This window comes from Henckelia pumila, chromosome 3 (genome assembly GCF_033568475.1).
Source record: "Henckelia pumila isolate YLH828 chromosome 3, ASM3356847v2, whole genome shotgun sequence".
NCBI classification, from domain to species: Eukaryota; Viridiplantae; Streptophyta; class Magnoliopsida; order Lamiales; family Gesneriaceae; genus Henckelia; species Henckelia pumila.
The window spans coordinates 201,004,084-201,028,032 of record NC_133122.1 but is presented as its reverse complement, the minus strand read 5'-3'; the positions used below and the strand labels follow the sequence as shown (position 1 = coordinate 201,028,032).

Sequence of the window (23,949 nt, the reverse complement as noted above, 5' to 3'; positions counted from 1 at the left end):
AACATTAGTAAAGCGGAGCACGGGCGGGGGAAGGGCCGTACCTAAGTTTTCTCGAACAGAAACATCTGCCGAGCTGAGCCCATGGTGGCAGAGCAAATCCTCTGCCAAAAGGGCAGAGACATCAAAGCACCTTCCCCCTATAGCCCTTTGGGCTCCAGTAAACAATTCCCCTTGACGGAAGCCCGGGACGAAAACAGGTAGGAGTGGGAGAACATCCCTCCAAGATGAACATATGTCCCAATCATCGGAGGAACGTACAAAAAAGAAAGCATTTTTCCAATTTTTATTGGAGCTGGGAGAACCCTTAAAAAATTTGCAGTTGGGTCGATAGAAAAAGTAAAAGGGGCCCTCCTCAGAACGTTTGGGCAGCAAGAAGTTACAAATGGTAAAATAGTTAACTTCGAAGCCCAGAGTCCTAAAAAGAACTACAAAACTACAGAGAGTTCGGAAGGAGTTAGGGGTGAACTGTCCTAGGTGAAGCTCATAGTATCGGTTGAGCTGTTGGAAAAGTAAGGGGAGGGGAAATCTAAGACCTGCCTCCAGCTGATCTAAATAAAAAGTATAATACCCTGGAAGAGGGTGGTTAGCTCGGTCTGTGGGGTCAGGAATGATGAATTCATAAGTCTTCGGGGCGTGGGATAGAGCTCTTATCTTTTTCTCATCCGAGGCATCTAGCTCGGAGGGATACTGCTCAAACCATAGCACCACAGAGGCTTCTGGGTCATTGCCCAGGTCATCATCCCGAGCTGAGGTTGAGGGGTGAGCAGGGTCCTGGCCTGTAGGCTCTCCTGCGGGGGTAAGTGCGAGGAAATCAAATCGATCCACCTCTCGGAATATTTCATCCGAGCTTCCAGAGTTAGCTCGGGAGGAGGAGGCCATTACTTACAAGGATACTTAGGCGGGGAGCTCGGTAACAGAAGAATCAAGAAAACTCGGGAGCTCGGCCAAGCTCTCCCATGTTAATATCCAGCTTAGCTCGGGAGCTCGGGAGCTCAACCAAGCTCCTCCACCATCACCTCCAACTCGGCTCGGGAGCTCAGCTCGGGAGCTTAGACAAATTCCTTCACCATCCTCTCCAACTCGGGTTGGGAGCTCTGGAGTTCATCTCAGCCCCGATGTCAGTAGGGAGTTAGCTTAGTAGAGGGGTTGAATAACCTTGATGAGCTAGCTAAGATGTTAGAATCAGTGTTCAGGTGGAGTTCAGGGGTTCAGTAATAACTCACTCACCCCTTTTTCATATGACCTCAGAGAGAGCAGCAGTATAGCATCCTCATGATGACTGTTCAGCTCAGATTAAGTGTATTGTTATTTCCTTTGTCAGACAAGATTCGGGCAAGATCTCAGCCTAAATATTCGGGATTGTGATCCCGGGATTCGCGGATTCTAGATAAAGAAAGTAGGCGCTAAACCCAGAGCCCTCTCCTATAAATACCAGGTTCACTTTCATTATTTGAATCCTAATTTTTTTCACTCGTGTACACACACACTCTCTATATTTTCGCTATCCTAGCATCTGACTTGAGCGTCGGAGGGGATACGCCGGAACACCTTCCGCCCCCCCTTAACACTCTTGTTAGTGGTTTCAGGTCAGCAGCAGTTCATCTTTTATTTGGAGGAGCTTTTTCAGCTCATCCAAGGAAATCACTTTATTGAGGTATATCAAATATATATATATATATTTAAACAAATAATCATCCATCATTTTTTCCAAGGAGGATGCTCGCACAATAGTTGGAATCATAGTTTAGTATATATATATATATAAATTATAAATACGAAAAATCATTGAAAATTGTCCCAATAAGTGAATTTTTTACGCATGCAACGTCGTGTTAATTTTTGTTTTTGTCTTCTGATTTCTAGCTAATTAACAATTAGCTAGATTAATTGGTTAACTGAGTGAATTATGTAATTGCATTCACACACAGAATTGAGAATAATCAGGATTCGGAGGATCCGAAATCTACTCGGATTAGAACTTTTAATGAGGAACAAAAAATAACGCATAAGAATTAAAACGATGAATAAAATACTTGGTCATTATACTTTTACAAAGTTTTTCATTAATAAGATTTTCAATAATTTTTTTATGAAATCGAACGTCGTCATTATACTCTTACAAAGTTTTTCATTAATAAGATTTTCAATAATTTTTTTATGAAATCGAACGTAAGATTTAAAAACATTTGACTCATATCACAATCCAAATTTGTTTTCAATATGACATCATATCAGTAACATATGATCAGTGTAATGCATAATCTAATATAAATAAAAACTTTAACGAAATAAACAATTAAATTTTTTTTATGAAATCAAAAATTGCAATTCTTAAAAAATCATTTCATTGCAATGCAGTTACTTTTAAAATAAGTAATATCATAAAACAGAAAAATAAAAAAATGGTAAGAAGAAATTTATCTTATAGAAATGAAAATATTATTAAAAGACGGAGATTGATAAAGACGAAATTAAATTGAATCAAATTTATCAAGACAAGAATGAAAGAACCGAATTTTGAAAGGTAATACACAAAATTATTTCTAAAAATATATATAACATATTAAAAAAAAATTAAATGGGCCACCCTGGCCCTTGACTCGGACCCTTACACCACCTCTGAAATCTTCGCTGCTGTGTTCTTTCTTTTCGCTTCTCCTATAATCAATTGCACTCCCTAAATAAATAGGGTTTACATAGAGAATTTAAGATATTTCAAATGCCCATTTGCGTGAGGCCACTATTCTTGATTTCTTCCCTCACTCAAACAAAATATCTTCGTCTTTGACTAGAATACTGCTTAAATCCCAGGCTTTCATCCTTTACAAATCTCACTGCTTCATCTGAACCTCACTTGCAATGGAAGAAGTGAAAGAAGAGAAGTCATTCAAAGACTTGGGGGTAAACGACGAATTAGTAGAGGCCTGCGATAATCTTGGTTGGAAAAACCCCACCAAAATTCAGATAGAAGCTATACCTTTTTCTCTTGAAGGAAAGGATATAATCGGGCTTGCTCAAACCGGGTCGGGTAAAACTGGAGCCTTTGCTATTCCCATTCTGCAAACGCTTCTTGAAAATCCTCAGGCCTTCTTTGCTTGTGTCCTCTCGCCCACACGTGAACTTGCCATTCAAATTGCCGAGCAGTTCGAAGCTTTGGGGTCTGGTATTGGTGTCAAGTGTGCTGTGGTAAGCAAAAATATAGGAAGAGGAAAGATTTCCAACCCCCCTTCTTAATACTTGCTTTTGGGAATCTTGTTTTTTATTAATTGAATTTGCTGTGATTTTTTGTAGCTTGTAGGAGGGGTTGATATGGTGCAGCAGAGCATTGCCCTTGGAAAGAGGCCGCATATTGTGGTGAATTTTTTATTTCATTAACGCCGTTAATTACTCATGTTTGATCTAATCGTGTATGCATTGTGGCATTCATACACGAGGTTATGAAGTAGGTTTATGGTTGGTTATTGTGGATGAACTTTGAGGTTAAATAGAAGAATCTCTTTTTTTTACTGAAAACTTGGGGGTTTATGTTGGTTGGGCTTCAACCCAAATTTGAACCTTAATTTCTCATTACTTTGTATTTAGGTTTATCAATTATTTCCAAATTCCACACACTCCCTACATAACCAAGAAGGGTATTTTCCATTATCACTCCACTGCTTGTGTTTATACTGAACTGAATAAATATAATTTATTGGTGTGAAGCCCTAGTCTCTTGAAGTATCTTGAACCCTTTCAATAGTTTAAATTGCTGTCTTCATAAGCTCCAGCAATGGCCACTTTTGGAGTTGAAACATGATATAGGATGACTTTGAATATCAACTCCCCAAAATGTTTATCTTTGTACAGAATGACTTCTAGTTCCCCTCCATTTTGCCTGCATGTTTAGTTGAAGTTTCTGCATGTTTCATTGAAGTTTTCATTTTCACATTCTTCCAGAAACATATCTCTCTCGATTTATCTTTACGAAGAATTTATTTCTTTCCTTGCTGCCATAATTATTTCCGTTCTCTTTAAATGGTCATTTTGTCCATTGCCTTATGTTTTAGGTGGCGACGCCTGGTCGTTTAGTAGATCATCTTTCGAACACAAAAGGTTTCTCTTTACGTATGTTGAAGTACTTGGTAAGAGTTTTATTTTGCTGAGTTGGAGCATTATTGTTTTCCATTACTTCATGTTTGCGTCATTAGCTTTACTACATGTGATAATTTGCATTTGTGAGTTTAAGGATGGAGAGACTCCGAAAATAGTCAGACTAGATTCTAGTAATATGCAAGTTAGAACATTCAAGGTTCTGCTTTCTAACTCTGATTCTGTTTAGATCCTTGAGGAGAGAATTCGAAAGACACTTGATTGAAATACAAATGCTGTTGTTATGTTATCTCTAGCGTTCTTTGCACCAAGTTTGATTTGCTATAAAATATAAGAGAAATGATGTGATGAAATTTGATGCTTGTATTACTTACATGTAAAACTTGGAGACTTAGCTTGAATCCCCGTGTTTTTGCAGGTACTAGATGAGGCCGATAGATTGCTAAATGAAGATTTTGAGAAATCCATTGACGAGATCTTGAGTGTTATTCCTCGTGAGAGGAGAACATTTTTATTTTCTGCAACCATGACTAAAAAGGTATGCAAATACGTTTTTACTTATAAATGTATAAAAATTAAATGTTTTAGTCCTTTTCAAATGATGCTACCATCCATTTACTGCTACTATATTCAACTCTTTGGTTGTGATTGCATTATTGCTCATTTCAATTGTTTTTTATAATGATTTCTGTTACAACAGAATCTCCTCTCGACTGATTATTCAAATTCTTGATATTTTGAAAAGAAGAGCGGAAAATTGGTGGGGTAGATTAAATAATTTTAGTTGTAATATTTTGTAGCATGTAACATCTTTTATGTTCTGAATATATTTGTGTTACAAACTCCACTGCCATGATTAATTTGAGTTCGGTGCTTTTTTTTAGCAAATCCACTTCCTATTTTGCTTGTCTGGCTTTTGCAATCACTCAGCAGATTATTGTCAACATTTTTTACTTTTATCTCAATTTCATTGATATTCAATTTTATTATTTCTAATAAAAATTAACAGCATCACCTCGCACACCACTGTCAAGATCAGTTACCAGTACCAAATACCAATTGTACTTGAAATGTGTGTACTAAATAATCAAGCATACAACTTTAGTGTGTGTCAAGTAAATGCCTTTTCTCATCTATACTTTGGGAGGACATTATCAAGGATTATTGATGTTGTGGAAATCTGATTGAAATATGTGATGAGTTCTTCTGTCAACATACCAGGTGAAAAAGCTGCAGAGGGCTTGTCTTAAAAATCCTGTCAAGGTAGTTCAACGTGAGATGTGTTTGTTTCGTTTTAATATTTTTATTGTCAACTTCTCTTACTTTCTAAGTTCCATTCCAGATTGAAGTTGCGTCAAAATATTCTACCGTTGATACGCTAAAGCAACAATATTGCTTTGTTCCAGCAAAGTACAAGGTCTGTAGTCTGTACATACATTGGGTAGTTTCATTTTCTTTGCGTGACAGTAAGCAAATGATGCATATGTATTTGATTTTGGCAACACTTCTTTTGCATAACGTCAACCTGGCTCTAGAAGATGGCAGTCTAAATTGATAATTCAGATTGTGATTAGGAAGGAAAAGGAATGGTTTACGCATTCCCTATGGGTGTTTTTTTCACTCCCCGGTGCCAAAAAGGAACAAAAGGAGTTCCTAATGATATCATACTCTATGAAGAGGAAAAATGATGCGAACTTTGCTCAAATTTTTTAACATCATGCATCTTTCTTGTTTTAAACTTTTATTTTTCTGGCTTTTCTCCAGGATTGTTATCTTGTATATATTCTAACTGAGATGTCAGGAAGTACATCTATGGTTTTCACTCGAACATGTGATGCAACCACTCTTTTGGCGTATATTCTTCGGAACCTTGGCTTCAGAGCCATTCCTATCAATGGTCATATGAGCCAGGTACTGCTATATTTGTGTCAAAATAAGTAATGTCTTTCTTATATAATCTTTCCTTCAAATCATAGTGGTGCATGGACTTAATTTTCTCCACATCATTTGTTTTTGTCATCAGACAAAAAGACTTGGAGCCTTGAACAAATTCAAAGCCGGAGAATGCAATATTCTTATCTGCACTGATGTTGCCAGTAGAGGACTTGATATTCCATCAGTTGATATGGTTATCAATTACGACATTCCTACAAACTCAAAGGTGAAAACACATTTGATGTTGTACAATTAATTGTTGCAAATTCCTACACAAAGTCAACCGCCATTTAGAACACTGGTTCAGATGCAATTGGGGCACTCCTTTTGAAGAAGTTGGCTTGTTATTGTCTAGTGTGTTTTGCCTAGTGTGTTTTGTTTCTTGTTTCTGATAGCTCTTGTTTTTTCCACCACTAAATGTATTACTTCTTTGTTTCGTGAAATACCGGTAGGATTATATACATCGTGTGGGAAGAACTGCTCGGGCTGGACGGTCTGGGGTTGCAATAGCAATTGTGAACCAGTATGAGTTGGAGTGGTACTTGCAGATAGAGAAGCTCATTGGTAAGAACACATGCCAATATTTGTCAAAACTGAGCAAAGAATTCGGTGCTTAATTTACTTCATTTCAGGTAAAAAGTTACCTCAGTACCCTGCCGAAGAAGATGAGGTTTTGTTACTATTGGAACGTGTTGCAGAGGCCAAAAGAATATCCCAAATGGTTATGTTTTGAGTCACCAAAAACCCATTTTATTGTCACAATTATTCAATGTGTTTTGTTAGTTCCTCGGAAACTAATGTAAGAGTCTATGGTTTCGCTGTCTGGTTTTCATTCTACAGAAAATTAAAGAAAGTGGGGGCAAGAAGAAGCGAAAGGGCGGTGATGATGACGACGGTGAAGAAGAAATGAGCAAATATTTGGGTCCGAGCAAGGGGAAATCCTTTAAAAAGACAAAAAGGAGGTGAACGTTGGAGGATCATTTGTTCAGTACCATTTAGTTTTGATTACCTCAATTTTGTATTCGTTTGGTGCAGGCAAAGTTTAGGATTTGTGATAACAATACTAAAGATTTATGTATGCGTTGCGAAATTTATATATTTTTCATGCAGTTTCGACATAATTTTTTCACATGGATTAAAACTCAACTCTCTTGATTGAGTTAATTTTATGTTCGACTATAATTGTACATAATTAATCGAAATGTTTGTCGTTACAATTTTATGGTTATCATTTGATGCAAAATTCAAATAATTTTCTCCAATGGGATATTATAATAAATAAAGAAAAGAAAGGAAGGGCAATCCCAATTCAATTGTGGGGTCGAAAATTAACTTATTAGTCAACAATGCGTGACGTCGAACACATTTAATTTCAATATTTTAACCTAACTGTGGCATCATTAGTTTGGTTCAGTTCTCCCTTACCGACACACTTCCTGTTTTTTCTGACCATCCACCATTAAAATACTCTTAATAAAAATTATCTGTGTTAAGGACATCCATAGTGGGAGGCTTAAGGGAAAGAGCTTATTTTTTTTAAAATTTTTTTATTATTTAAATATATATAAATATAACCATTATTATATATTGTATATATTATATATACATACACACTTTTCTTCCTCCACCGTTTCTTTTTTATTCTTTTTCGTCTTTTCTTTTTCAATTTATTGTATCCATTACTTTAATTTTTTTAGTATTTTTTAGTATTAAATATTATATATTAATATTTTTTATTATTTAATTTAATATTATATATATCCATTATGCAGACACATGTATTGCCTTTGTAATAAATAAATGTATAAAATAAATTGTTAGTTGTTTTTTAAAAATAAAAATATGTATTTAACATTAAAAAAATTTTGAAATTGAATTAAAATTATAATTATTTTTTATGAAATACAATTATTAAATATTTATAAAAATTATATTTATTTTCTTTAACGATAAAAAATACACAATATCATTAATAAAAATATGCTCTTTATATAAATTAAGTATATATAAATATATAAAATAAATTGATATTTTAAATATTTGAATTGAGTGTGGGGTCCATAAAAACGTTGTTTGAGTTTTTTGTTATAGTGGAGAATTGAATAAAGTTTTATGTTTTTGAGGTGACATTGATGTGTCGGAGAGAGAAACACGAAAAAGCTCTCTGAGACTCTTTGCTATTGTGGATGCCCTAAAAAAAATTTGGGTAGACGTGCCAACTTTTCATAATGAGATCTCTTTCCACCGTGGCTTCGTAACTCAACTGGTCTTCTGCACACAATAAACAACTTATGAATGAGCGCCGAAAGTGTTTTTCGACGTGACCACTCCGATGTCTACGTCAATTTATGGCTTATTGAAGAAGAAAACTCTAAGAAATATGCAACAAAGTGTGCAATATATTGTGTATGAGATTGTATATTCTCAATGTTATGTCAAGAATGAATCAAACCTGATATTTGCTTCCTTTCTGAATTCAAAATTTCATCTTTATCAAAAATTCTTTACTTATCTTATTAGATATGCGGGTGTCTAGATAAGAAATTGTAACACCCGGTATTTTAAATACGTAAATCCGCATGCATAATTAGGGTATTTAATTATTTAAATTTGTGATTTATGGGTTAAATAATTATGTGAATTATTTGTGAATGATTTAATTTATTTTTAAGCATTTAACCCATAATTAGTGATTTTTAGGATTTTTAGTATTTTAATTATTTTATCGCGTAGACAGGACCGTAGACGGACGAGATGACAATTTTCTATCCAATTTATTTCATGAGCCTTTTAAGAGCCTAAAAATATTATTTTGAGTTTTATTACCTCAAAAATTTTAGTTAATTTTATATAATTTTAGGAGTCCATTTTTATCCAAATTTAGCCATTTTAATGACTTTTAATTATTTTTAAAATTCCCTTAAATTGTAATTTCGGGATTTTTATATTTTTAATTTAAGTTATCAGATTTTAAATTTTATTTGGAGTTTTAAAATTTTATATTTTACATTTAAAACTTTTAATTATTCTTAATTACCTAAAACCTATTTTTATTAATTAAAAATCAAAACCTAATCTACCCAAACCCACCCCTCACCCGATCACTCATACACACAGCCGCCACCCTACTGTTCATCCTCCTCCTCAACCGAGCAACCCCAAGGAAGAACACCATAGCCACGTTTTTGAAGGTCCAAAGCTTGTCGTCGTCGCCCCGTCGTCCCGGAATCGTCCCACGCGCCTGTTTCTCTTCAAACTTCGGTGCTAGGCATGTTTTTCTTCTGAATTTTCGTACCTATCAGTTATTATGGTGTGTGTATGATGTATGCATCTAAATCTTTAAAGATTTTTCAGAACACATCGGCTTTCATGGAGTCGAGCATTGTAGTGTGGTTTGAATGATTCATGTTCACGTTTTGATGCCATGGGTGCATTCTAGCTGCTGGCCAGGGTCCTTAAGGTGTCCTAGGTGTTTCTGGACTCGAATGGCTCGAGCCAAACGAGCCCAGGGAACCAACTGCTGCAGATCGGCCAAGAGGAGTCGCAGAATAGGGTTCTGTGGGAAGGGGATCGGGTTCGGTCCTGTGGGGTGCATGGGCCGAGGTCAGGGGCTAGGTTCGAACCGCCCAGACGTGGGCTACGTCTGGGCGGTGGGGCTCCGGCCAGGAGTGGCCGGAGCAGGGCGGCAGCAGCCCTAGAAGGGCTGCTGCTCGCGGCGGGCCGAGAGGAACGAGGGAGGGGCAGATTGGGTTCGGGCTAGGGTTTTCAGTTGGGTCCGGGTCGGGTTTGGTGGTCCGGGTCAAGTCAGCGGGTCATGGGTTAAGTTAGTTGGGTCCGGGTCCGGGTTAAGTTAGTTGGACTCGGGTATTTTTTATTTTTAAGTTTTTAGTTTAATTAAGGGTTTAATGGGCCTAATTAAATCTCAAAATTTAATTGGGCTTCATTTAATTATTTTGGGTTGAACTTAATTATTTGGGCTTAATTAATTTAATTAAGTGAGCCCACTAATTTTTATGGGCTTTAGGGCCCATGAAAGTTATTGGGCCAGTCTTTGGGCTTTTGGGCCCATTGGGTCAGAATTGGTTGTTAATGGGCTTGAATTATTTAATTGGACTTACAATAATTTTATTGGGCTTAAGTATGTTAATGGGCCAGTCTCAGTGTTAATGGGCCAGATTTAAGTAATTGGGCTTGAGTGTTAGGGCCAGCAGTCCAGTACAATCCATGAGAAATTGCATGTGTCCTGATTATATATTTAATTATTTTTATGCATTGAAGTTATTTTAATATGTATATGTTAGTATGAAATTAAATTAAATATATATGAAGGACACACATTTTATTTAAGTACATGCATTCATGAAATAATTTTATGTACGATTAAATGTTTAAGGTTGAGCAATAAGAAAATATTTTATGTTGGAAGTTGAAGTAGTGTGACAATTTGAGATTTGAGGAGGATTCGTCCCCATATGTAAACTATTGAAGGGCAGTTTACTGCCAATTTAAGAGGTGATTCGTCACCGCCACGTACGTTGGTTTCCACGCTGATCAGTATTTAATGTATGATTTATGGTTACACTACGGATACAACCATGCGATGTTAGAAAATAATTTTCTCAACAATATTTATGTATTATGTTATTTAAGTTAAGTTAATTTAAGTTATGATATGTTATGATATTTTTAAGCATGCTCATTCATGTATATGTTATGTATTAGTAGTAAATTGATTTAAATTATTTTAAACCCTTGTTATGTTAGCATGTTGGGCCTCTAGGCTCACTACACTGGTATGGTGCAGGTGAGTACGTAGAAGAGGACGTAGTATCCACCGGAGGCGAGGACGTATGAGCAGACTGGCAGTGATCCCCGTGACCGTGATAGATATCTGAGTCATGATGCATGTTTGAATATTCCAGCACGTTAAATATTTTTAATTATTTTCAGTGGTTGAGTTTTTGGATAATTTATTTAAATATTTTCAGTGCATGCAGTTTTTAATTATTTTCTTATGACAACATTTTAATTACGTATTTGACTCAGATATTTATTTTATTAAAGAATGCATTTTTTATTTAAGTTATTTTATTTATTTTAAATCTTTTTATTTTGTGCATATATGTATGGGCATGTATGTACATGTTATATTTAGTAAGTAAAAAAAAAAAAATTTCCGCATATTTATTTATTTATTAATTATAGAGTTAGGGTCGTTTCAATTGGTATCAAAGCACGGTCCTTTAAGGGGTCATTACTGCTATGCGAGCTCAGAAATCCACGCTACCGGTCTGTAAGTTTTAAGTGTTTATAGCATGTTTTATTTTAAGAATTTAAGTTAGCATTAATTTTAAACCCCTTAGTTATGCATGGCGATTTACGTAAAGAAATATGTGGTGGTGCAGAATGCCTCCCAGACCGATGAACAGACGTGGGGGATCTCCACCTACACCTCCACCTCCACCTCCACCTCCGCAGAACCCTCTAGCAGCATTGGAGCAGGCCAATGCGAATATGATGGCGGGTATTACTGCTCTGTTAGAGCAGCAGGCTACACGTCCTAGGTTGTCCCATGAGGAGGACGTTGCTGAGAGGTTCCAGAAGAAGGGACCCAAGGAGTTTTCTGGTACCACCGATCCTTTGGTGGCTGAGGGGTGGATTCGCTCTCTGGAGTCCATCTTTGCTTATATGGGGATCACAGACGCCGACAGGGTGAACTGTGCTACATATATGCTGAGGGGAGACGCAGCTCTTTGGTGGGAGGGTGCTGCCAGGGGAGTTCACCTTCCTACACTGTCTTGGGCAGAGTTCAGGCGTATCTTCTACGCCAAGTATTTCACTGAGGATGTGCGCAGTCGCATGATCCGGGAGTTTAGGAGTCTCCGTCAGGGGGACAAGTCAGTGGTTGAGTATGTGAGACAGTTCGAGAGGGGCTGTCGCTTTGTGCCTCTGATTTCAGACAGTCCACCGGAGAAGTTGAGGAAGTTTGTGGAGGGATTGAAGGCAGATATCAAGCATGATGTTCGCATGGCAGACGTCCTTACTTATGAGTCTGCAGTCAGTAGAGCCTTGCATTCCGAGGAGGGTCGGAGAGAGATCCAGAGGGAGCAGCAGGGTAAGAGACAGTTTCAGGCTGGGTATCAGCGACCACCTTCGCAGCCTCCTGCGAAGAAGCAGTTTACTGGGCCGGCTAAGGGCCCGAATCCACAGCAGAGGCCACAGCAGCAGAGGGGCGGGGCCCCTAATGCCATAGGTTTTCTTACTTGCCCGAAGTGTCAGAAGATGCATTCGGGACCTTGTCTATTGGGAGCAGGAGTTTGCTACCACTGTAGGGAGCCAGGGCATCAGATAGCTAACTGCCCGAGGAAGAAGAACACTGCTGGTAGAGTGTTCGTCATGCAGGCCGAGGAGGTAGATCCAGACACCTCCTTGATCACCAGTATAACTTACCCCTAGAATTTTAATAATTTTCCTTTGGTTAAAATTTTCGTCTTTCTTTTGGAATTGTTGTTTTTTGGGTTATTTAACTGCATGTTAGAATAAGAAGCATGTTTCTACTTGTGATTAGAATTAAGGGTTGTTAGTGACTCGTTGGGGGAAATTTTAGTAGTGGTATGAAAATTGTTGGAAATTTTCTGCATGCAGGGAGAATTCTAGTTGGAGGCAACTCCACGTTTGCGTTGCTAGATTCTGGGGCTACGCATTCGTTTATCTCCCTGGAGTTTATCAGGCGGATAGGCATCATACCTGAGAGTATTGACAGTGGGTATGATGTTACTATGCCGTCAGGGCAGATTATTTCTACCTCGAAGGTCATTCGAGAGTTGGAGTTGGAGCTTCAGGGACACTCTATTCGAGCAGATGTGGTGGTTTTGCCTTTGAGTGGTTTTGATCTGATTTTGGGTATGGACTGGTTGACAGTCAATGGAGCTTCGATTGATTTTCGTCGGAGATCAGTGTCAGTGAGACCTACAGTAGGCGACCCGTTCACTTTTCATGCATCTCAGAGCAGTGATATTCCTCAGGTGATATCACTCATCCAGGCGAGAAAGTTGTTGAGACGGGGTTGCCAGGGGTTTCTAGCCAGTATTGTCACGGCCTCAGAACCATCTAGCAGATCTTTGTCAGAGATAGAGGTGGTTCGTGACTTTTCGGATGTCTTTCCGGAGGATGTTGCAGGAATTTCACCAGTGAGAGATGTGGAGTTCAGCATTGAGTTAGTGCCAGACACCGTGCCTATCTCTAAGGCACCGTACAGACTTGCTCCTACCGAGATGAAAGAGTTGAAAGAGCAGATTCAGGAGTTGTTAGAGAAAGGCTTTGTTCGTCCTAGCTTTTCTCCGTGGGGAGCTCCGGTGTTATTTGTGAAGAAGAAAAATGACAGTATGAGACTGTGCATCGATTACCGAGAGCTCAATAGGGTCACAGTGAAGAAAAAGTATCCACTGCCGAGGATAGAGGATTTATTTGACCAGTTGCAGGGAGATTCAGTGTTCTCCAAGATCGATCTGCGATCTGGTTATCATCAGTTGCGTGTTAGAGATGCAGATGTGTCCAAGACTGCTTTCAGGGCACGATATGGGCATTACGAGTTCTTAGTGATGCCATTTGGGATGACCAATGCTCCAACGGTTTTCATGGATCTCATGAACCGAGTATTTCAGCCGTATCTAGATCAGTTCATCATAGTCTTCATTGATGATATATTGATCTACTCTAGGAGCATTGAGGAGCATAGACAGCATCTGCAGACAGCCTTGCAGACTTTGAGGGAGCATCGTTTGTATGTCAAGTTCAGCAAGTGCGAGTTTTGGCTCGAGCAGGTGGCATTTCTTGGCCACATTATTTCGAGAGATGGGATTGCAGTGGATCAGTCGAAGGTTGAGGCAGTGCAGAATTGGGGTATTCCGAAGAATGCTTCGGAGATTCGCAGTTTCTTGGGTTTGGCAGGATACTATAGGAAGTTAATCAAGGGTTTTTCCTCCATTGCAGTACCCTTGACTTCCTTAACCAAGAAGAATGCGAAGTTTATCTGGAGTTCAGACTGTCAGAGGAGCTTCAATCAGTTGAAGGAAGCACTCACTACTGCACCAGTGTTAGCGGTGACAGTACCACATGAGGAGTTAGTGGTGTACACCGACGCGTCTAAGCTGGGTTTAGGCGCAGTGCTTATGCAGTGTGGTAAGGTTATTGCTTATGCGTCGAGGCAGTTGAAGACTCATGAGCAGAACTATCCGACGCATGACTTGGAGTTGGCAGCAGTGGTTTTCGCTTTGAAAATTTGGAGGCACTATCTGTATGGCGAGAAGTGCAAGATTTTCACAGACCACAAGAGTCTCAAGTACTTCTTCACACAGAAGGAGTTGAACATGAGACAGCGCCGATGGTTGGAGTTGGTGAAAGATTATGACTGTGACATTAGCTACCATCCGGGTAAAGCTAATGTAGTAGCCGATGCTTTGAGTCGGAAGTCGTCAGTGGTATCGTGTTTGTCAGTACAGCTACCACTGCAGAGTGAGATTCAGAGGTTTGGGTTGGAGTTTTATCCGAGTGGTCATGCATCGAGTCTGTCAGTGTTGACGGTGCAGCCAGTTTTGCGAGATCGGATCAGGGATGGACAGTCTACTGATGAGGAGTTACAACATCGGAGACAGAGAGATGAGGCCAATGGTAATCTTCTGTATACAGTTGTGGATGGCATTGTTCAGTACCGAGGTAGGATGTGGGTACCGAACGTCGATCAGTTGAGAGCTGAGATCTTAGCAGAGGCTCATACATCTCCGTACTCCATTCATCCCGGAAGTACGAAGATGTATCGAGATTTGCAGCTATTGTATTGGTGGCCCGGGATGAAGAGAGACATCGGGAGAGTGGTGTCAGAGTGCTTGACTTGTCAGCAAGTCAAGGCAGAGCATCAGCGTCCAGCAGGACTTCTTAGACCTCTTCCTATTCCGGAATGGAAATGGGAGAATATTACGATGGACTTTGTGGTTGGCTTACCGAGGAGTGCCAGAGGTTGCACAGCGATTTGGGTGATTGTGGATAGACTCACCAAGTCAGCTCATTTCTTGCCGGTGAGGACTACTTACTCATTGACACAGTATGCAGAGCTTTACATCAAGGAGATTCTTAGGTTGCATGGCATACCAGTGTCAATTGTGTCAGACAGAGATCCGAGATTCACATCCGTGTTTTGGAAGAGTCTGCACACAGCTATGGGGACTAGACTTTTGTTCAGCACAGCATTCCATCCCCAGACAGATGGTCAGTCTGAGAGAGTGATTCAGGTTCTCGAGGATCTTCTGAGAGCTTGTGTCATCGATTTTCAGGGCTCGTGGGAGACTAGACTGCCATTAGTGGAGTTTACCTATAACAACAGTTTTCAGTCGTCTATAGGTATGGCTCCTTATGCAGAATTGTATGGGAGGAGATGCAGATCTCCTGTGCATTGGGATGAGGTTGGTGAGAAGATTTTACTTGGTTTTGAGATTGTGCAGCAGACAGCTGACATTGTGACTCAGATTCGAGATCGGATGAGGACTGCTCAGAGTCGTCAGAAGAGTTATGTAGATACCAGACGACGAGATTTGGAGTTCGCTGTACGTGATCACGTATTCCTGAAGGTGTCAACTATGAAGGGAGTAGTGCGATTTGGCCGGAGAGGCAAGCTTAATCCGAGGTATATAGGGCCATTCGAGATCTTGGAGAGAGTTGGCACGTTGGCCTACCGTTTAGCTCTACCACCAGGGCTAGCGGCAGTGCACAACGTTTTCCATGTATCCATGCTTCGGAGGTATGTCCGTCGCATGTGTTGGATTTTGAGCCTCTTCAGTTGACACCGGAGTTAGCATTTGAGGAGAGGCCTATACGGATCTTGACTAGGGAGGAACGGAGGCTTAGGACGCGGGTCATACCGATGGTCAGAGTTCAATGGCTGAATCACTCAGAGGAGGAAGCTACTTGGAAGACCGAGGCAGACATGAGGACTCGCTACCCGGGGTTGTTCGGGTAAGTACTTTAAATTTCGAGGACGAAATTCAATTTAAGGGGGGGAGAATTGTAACACCCGGTATTTTAAATACGTAAATCCGCATGCATAATTAGGGTATTTAATTATTTAAATTTGTGATTTATAGGTTAAATAATTATGTGAATTATTTGTGCATGATTTAATTTATTTTTAAGCATTTAACCCATAATTAGTGATTTTTAGGATTTTTAGTATTTTAATTATTTTATCGCGTAGACGGGACCGTGGGCGGACGAGATGACAATTTTCTATCCAATTTATTTCATGAGCCTTTTAAGAGCCTAAAAATATTATTTTGATTTTTATTACCTCAAAAATTTTAGTATTTAATTTTATATAATTTTAGGAGTCCATTTTTATCCAAATTTAGCCATTTTAATGACTTTTAATTATTTTTAAAATTCCCTTAAATTGTAATTTCGGGATTTTTATATTTTTAATTTAAGTTATCAGATTTTAACTTTTATTTGGAGTTTTAAATTTTAAATTTTATATTTAAAACTTTTAATTATTCTTAATTACCTAAAACCTATTTTTATTAATTAAAAATCAAAACCTAATCTACCCAAACCCACCCCTCACCCGATCACTCACACACACGGCCGCCACCCTACTGTTCATCCTCCTCCTCAACCGAGCAGCCCCAAGGAAGAACACCATAGCCACGTTTTTGAAGGTCCAAAGCTTGTCGTCGTCGCCCCGTCGTCTCGGAATCGTCCCATGCGCCTGTTTCTCTTCAAACTTCGGTGCTAGGCATGTTTTTCTTCTGAATTTTCGTACCTATCAGTTATTATGGTGTGTGTATGATGTATGCATCTAAATCTTTAAAGATTTTTCAGAACACATCGGATTTCATGGAGTCGAGCATTGTAGTATGGTTTGAATGATTCATGTTCACGTTTTGATGCCATGGGTGCGTTCTAGCTGCTGGCCAGGGTCCTTAGGGTGTCCTAGGTGTGTCTGGACTTGAATGGCTCGAATGGCTCGAGCCAAACGAGCCCAGGGAACCAACTGCTGCAGATCGGCCAAGAGGAGTCGCAGAATAGGGTTCTGTGGGAAGGGGATCGGGTTCGGTCTTGTGGGGTGCATGGGCCGGGGTCAGGGGCTAGGTTCGAACCGCCCAGACGTGGGCTACGTCTGGGCGGCGGGGCTTTGGCCAGGGGTGGCCGGAGCAGGGCGGCAGCAGCCCTAGAAGGGCTGCTGCTCGCGGCGGGCCGAGAGGAACGAGGGAGGGGCAGATTGGGTTCGGGCTAAGGTTTTCAGTTGGGTCCGGGTCGGGTTTGGTGGTCTGGGTCAAGTCAGCGGGTCATGGGTTAAGTTAGTTGGGTCCGGGTCCGGGTCCGGGTTAAGTTAGTTGGACTCGGGTATTTTTTTATTTTTAAGTTTTTAGTTTAATTAAGGGTTTAATGGGCCTAATTAAATCTCAAAATTTAATTGGGCTCCATTTAATTATTTTGGGTTGAACTTAATTATTTGGGCTTAATTAATTTAATTAAGTGAGCCCACTAATTTTTATGGGCTTTAGGGCCCATGAAAGTTATTGGGCCATTCTTTGGGCTTTTGGGCCCATTGGGCCAGAATTGGTTGTTAATGGGCTTGAATTATTTAATTGGGCTTAGAATAATTTTATTGGGCTTAAGTATGTTAATGGGCCAGTCTCAGTGTTAATGGGCCAGATTTAAGTAATTGGGCTTGAGTGTTAGGGCCAGCAGTCCAGTACAATCCATGAGAAATTGCATGTGTCCTGATTATATATTTAATTATTTTTATGCATTGAAGTTATTTTAATATGTATATGTTAGTATGAAATTAAATTAAATATATATGAAGGACACACATTTTATTTAAGTACATGCATTCATGAAATAATTTTATGTACGATTAAATGTTTAAGGTTGAGCAATAAGAAAATATTTTATGTTGAAAGTTGAAGTAGTGTGACAATTTGAGATTTGAGGGGGATTCGTCCCCATATGTAAACTATTGAAGGGCAGTTTACTGCCAATTTAAAAGGTGATTCGTCACCGCCACGTACGTTGGTTTCCACGTTGATCAGTATTTAATGTATGATTTAAGGTTACACTACGGATACAACCATGCGATGTTAGAAAATAATTTGCTCAACAATATTTATGTATTATGTTATTTAAGTTAATTTAAGTTATGATATGTTATGATATTTTTAAGCATGCTCATTCATGTATATGTTATGTATTAGTAGTAAATTGATTTAAATTATTTTAAACCCTTGTTATGTTAGCATGTTGGGCCTCTAGGCTCACTACACTGGTATGGTACAGGTGAGTACGTAGAAGAGGACGTAGTACCCACCGGAGGCGAGGACGTATGAGCAGACTGGCAGTGATCCCCGTGACCGTGATAGATATCTGAGTCATGATGCATGTTTGAATATTCCAGCACGTTAAATATTTTTAATTATTTTCAGTGGTTGAGTTTTTGGATAATTTATTTAAATATTTTCAGTGCATGTAGTTTTTAATTATTTTCTTATGACAGCATTTTAATTACGTATTTGACTCAGATATTTATTTTATTAAAGAATGCATTTTTTATTTAAGTTATTTATTTATTTTAAATCTTTTTATTTTGTGCATATATGTATGGGCATGTATGTACATGTTATATTTAGTAAGTAAAAAAAAAAAAAATTTCCGCATATTTATTTATTTATTAATTATAGAGTTAGGGTCGTTTCAGAAATAATATATATGATTTATCTTATAAGATCCGAGTATTTACGGGGATATCACAAGTCCCCTTCCTAGTCGTGCCAGAGTACTACTCGCTGTCTCAATTTAAACAAGTGGGTATGGACCCAGATATGTCCTCGAAAACAATTGCGGATCAGTGGACAGGGTCAGAAATCAAGCCAAAAGGTATAGTGCCGATTTACTCGAGCTTAAAGGCGAAAAAAATCTCATACACTTAGGTTTAAAGATGTCAAAGTCTCATTCACTTGGGCATAAGAGGGAGGGTCAGGGACCGAGCCATAAATATAGTGTCGAGTCCTCATTCACTCGGGTTTTGATTGACAGGGTCAAAGACCGAGTCATAAATATTGAAACGACTCTGACTAATAAAATGCGGATTTTTTTTATTAAATTAAATAATAAAAGTACATACAATACATATATGCCCATACATATATGTATAAACACTAAAATTAAACATTGAATAAAAACTTCATAAATAACTTATATAAATATTAATCAAATACTTAATAAAAATCTTGTATCATGCATTATTAAAATAGAATCCCATACAAAAATTCATACGCCATTCATACGTAAATAAGATAATACTTTTGAAACCACCATAATAATATAAATGCGGAAAAACGTGTTTAAAGAACTGATAAAAGTCTAAAGACATAAAAACTCTGATAGCAACGGTCACGGGTGGCGTCTACGTGTGAACTCATAGGCCCTCACCGCCGGTCAGAGCTACTGTGCTATCATCATAATTACCTGCACCATATAAGCATAGTGAGCCTAGAGGCCCAACATGCTTTATCTCATAATAACAAGGTTTAAAAATCACACAAGCACATTATCATACTAATACATATATTTACATGAACATGGATGCATGATAAAATAACATGGGTATCTAACTGAACATAATCATAACTGAACATACTGAGCTTACTGAATATAGTTGAGCATATTACTTTATAAACAGTACTCTATGGTTATATTCGTGAGTGTGACTAAATATGTGCAGACTGATCAGTCTTTTAAACCAACGTACGTGGCGGTGACAAATCACCTCTATGCCGGTAGTAAACTACCTCCTGAACTGTGCTGGTGGTAAACCACCTCTGAACTGTGTTGTCATACCACTTCAATTCCCATCATAAAATATTTTCTGCTCAACTCTTAATCATGATCATATATAACTGAATATTTTATTATGCATGCACTGAAAAGATGTCCGTAATATATATTTAATTAATTTTCATAATAAAAATACTTATACTTAAACATAACTTTCATGCATAAAATAAATTAAATATATATTCCGAACATAGTAAATTTTCATGGGTTAGTCCAGACTGCTGATCACTCATTCTAAGCCGATAAAATCTTAATGTTGCCCATTACTTAATTAAAAGCCCATAATATAATTTAATACCTAACTAAAAGCCCTTAATCAAAATTGGGTCTAAATAAAAAAACATTTAAGCCCATCAACTTAAACTAATCCTAAAAATCATATATTAGCCCAAATAAATTACTTAAACTTAACTGGACCTAAATAAAAATATTTAAGCTCATTAACTTAATTAAGCCCAATAAATTCCTAGAATGGCCCAAAAATTCTCATGGGCTCCCAAGCCCATAAAAATCATCGGGCTAACTTAAATAAATTATTTGAGGCCCAAATAAAATTATTTGGAAGCCCAAATAATTTTTTAATAAATTTTAAAAGCCCAAAACACACTTAAACTAATAATTATTTAAAAATTAAAATACCCGAGCCCGACTCACCTAACCCGGACCTGGACCCGGACCCAACAAACATAACTCAAAACCCTACTGACCTAAACCGGACCCAAAACACCCAGCCCGGCCCACCTAAAGCCTAGACACAACCTTAGTCTTTCTTTCCCTACTCCTAACTTACGGCAGCCCTAAGCGGCTTTGGAAAAACAGACCGTGCCGCCTTCTCTGGACACATTTGGCCATGAAACCACCGCCCATACTTAGCCAACATCAAGAAAGTTCTAACCCAATAAATTTGACCTCAAACCAAGTCCTGTAGTAGGAGAACGAACCAAAACAATCACACCTTAGTTTTTGCTCGCGTGCAGAACGCGACCGCCGCCTTCGGGCCGTTCGGCCGCCCATTTCCGGCAACGACCTGCTTGAGCACCACCTAGAATACCTTCCCCAAGCCTTGGGGTTCTAACCCAGCTAGACTCAACCTAAAACTCGCCCTGAGGAGCAAGAACGAGCCAATTTTCCAAGACTGCTCATTTTGCTTCCACCTGCGACCAGCTAGCTTTTCTGCCCAAACCAACAACTAAGTCACTGAACCAGCAACAATAACACGTCCCTAAGGACCCTAATACACGCCCTTACCCGCCTGACAGCAGCTGGAGCATCAAAACGTGACCATGCACATGTAATTCAAGCAAAAGCATGAGATATGCATGTTCTAACCATAAATCTTCATCATATTCGAACATAGCACCAACAAATCAATAAAAACTTGACATGAACGAAATAAATAGCTTATATGGTGTGAGAAAAGAGAATTCGACATTCCTTTTGATTTTTTTATCGAAGCTAGAATGCTTGTACGGACTCCGGGACGATGGATCTACGAAAACTTGCTAAAATCTTGAAGAAGCGGCTATGGAGGCTTGTTACTGTTGTGGGAACGTGGGAGAAGGTATGGAGAAGATGATGGAGGCGGCTTGAAGGGTTTAGACGTGAATAGGGTAGGGTAATTAGGAGGTAATTTAGGTATAAATAGTGTAAATTAATTAGAAAGATAATATATCATAAAATAAATATTTTCAAACTTTAATACACATGCTAAAACACTCTAAAAACTTAAAATCCCGAAATATAAAAATAGTGAATTTTTATAGGTTAATAAAAGTCAATAAAATGACTTAATTTGGCTAAAAATGGGTTTTCTAAAATATATAAATGAAATACCATAAATTTTGGGAATTAAAACCTTAAAATAATATTTTATGGCTACTAAAAATCTCATAAAATAATTTGGATGAAAAATCAATATCTCGTCCGTCCACGGTCCCGTCTACGCGATCAAAATAATAAATTTCTTAAAAATCTTAACTTTCCATAAATTTCATAATTGCGGGTTAAATGTTAAAAATAAATTTTTAAACCATGCACATAATTCACATAATATCACATAAAATCATTTAACCCAAATTCATAAATTTGAAATAAATTATTTTCCTAATTATGCATGCGGGTTTACGTAATCAAATTTCCGGGCGTAACAATTTTCCTCCCCTTAAATGGAATTTCTTCCTCAAAGTTTGACTGATCAAATTCTAATACTGAAGTCTCAAAATTCTAGTTTACTAAATTCACATTTATATAACTAGTTCCGAAGTTTCAGTATCTCCAAGAGTCATGTTTTCGCTGCGCACTTTGATAAACAACATATTTTTATTCTTCTCATGCGTCCTCTTTACATCAATCAAGCCTACATTTATAAACTTTTGCTGCTAAACATCTCGTAAAGAGAATTGTTACAACTTATTTATATCTCACTGTCAACCAAATTTGACATTTTATATAATTCTTAGTACTATAATAAAATTACAGCACATGGTTACCTCAGCTTATACATAAAAGCCCAAATATTAACTCTACGTGCATCTCCCCAAGCACAACAATCGTATTATACCAAAACTTTATTAATTACCTATGTTTATACACTTCACTTATCTATCTTTCAACATTCATGAACCGAACTTTTGTTCCCAATCTTGTAATTTAAACATGGCACTTAAAATATCAACTTCTATATTAAACTTATCTTAGCAAAACTTTATCATGCAAACTCAAAAAAAAAAAAAAAACTCGCATATCAACCATGTTTCTCGTCAAAACTAAATCCTAAAAATCATCACCTATACGCGTAAACCATTGTTCCTACATAATTTCACTTTCGACGCACTAGACTTATTCAAACTTCTAAAATTATTTAAACTCTCTTCCAAAATTTCATATGTCCGATCCTCTACCACAACTTCTTTGCGAGTCCTAAACTCTGACTTATACCCAATAATCAAATATCAGGCCTTAAACTTTAAAAAGACAGCAAATTAAACAGCAGATACTTCAACTTACGACAAGTTACTATAACTAGGCTATCTGCATCCACCAACCATGTAGTAGCAACTTAAAGAAGCAAAAACTTAAATTTTTTTTTACAGCCACTAGAAAATCCACGAAAACCCCTGGATTGGACAATAATAATTTTCTTAGTTATAGCAGTCTAACAGAACCGATTGGAAATTTCGTATACTGTTGATTGCAAGAACACACTACTTAAGTGTTACCTGTCACACTAGCATGCATCTTAAAAACTAAAATCAAGTCCTGGCTATACTTCCGACTTAAAACCGAACCCAATCCAAAAGCAACATCACAACAAGTGAAAGAAGAAAAAAGAAAAAAAAGGAAAAAAAATGGTATCATACCTTGCTTAATCTAATGGCTTGCTTAACTCGACTTCTAGACTCTTCTCTACTCAAACCAATGTTTCTTCAACATTTTAACTCACGTCTCAATTCACTCTACTTAATCCTTAACTTCTCATACTAGGCAACAAGTCCTAACAACGCAAAACACAATCACAAGTTATAACCAACAACCACCGAAATAAGATCAAGTAGCAAAACCAAAATCCATCGTCGACAGACATTTTAAAGAAAACAAAAATCAAAATATTAAGGAAATATTTTAAACTGTATTTAAAACTTTATTTTTCAAACACACCCATAATCAATACCAATACTATGACCTCCTTATGTGGTACAGAAAATAGAAACATAAATCTTTAGATAGATAGGTTTGAAGCTATCAATTAGAGCTATGATTGTATTCTAAACCCTTTACTCTATTTCTAGCACGCAACATTCCCAATTCGATGGTCACACAGCTTGTAATAATACTTTATACTTATCCACAGTCCTTGCATGAGTTAAGACTCATTAATTAACTGGCAAAACTTACGTTTATCAATCTATAAACAAGCTAGTCACTTAGTTAACTTTGACTAACATCCATTATAAGAAAATAACTTACAATAGTAACAATACAATTAATATCTCATAATACCCAAGTTAATATTCTTTGACAGACTCCTACCTTCTCATC

The 23,949-nt window shown here is 37.8% G+C and overlaps 1 protein-coding gene across 1 annotated transcript; it reads left to right on the top strand.

Annotated features, from left to right (window-relative positions):
* The first annotated feature begins 2,648 nt into the window (after nt 1-2,648).
* LOC140889114 (DEAD-box ATP-dependent RNA helicase 10) lies at nt 2,649-7,145 on the top strand. The gene is made up of 11 exons (XM_073296824.1): nt 2,649-3,186; nt 3,292-3,354; nt 4,047-4,121; nt 4,508-4,627; nt 5,311-5,352; nt 5,432-5,506; nt 5,854-6,000; nt 6,113-6,250; nt 6,477-6,588; nt 6,657-6,745; nt 6,865-7,145. The coding sequence occupies exons 1-11, from the start codon at nt 2,860-2,862 to the stop codon at nt 6,988-6,990; spliced, it is 1,314 nt and encodes a 437-aa protein (XP_073152925.1). The 5' UTR covers nt 2,649-2,859; the 3' UTR covers nt 6,991-7,145.
* Nucleotides 7,146-23,949: the final 16,804 nt, after the last annotated feature.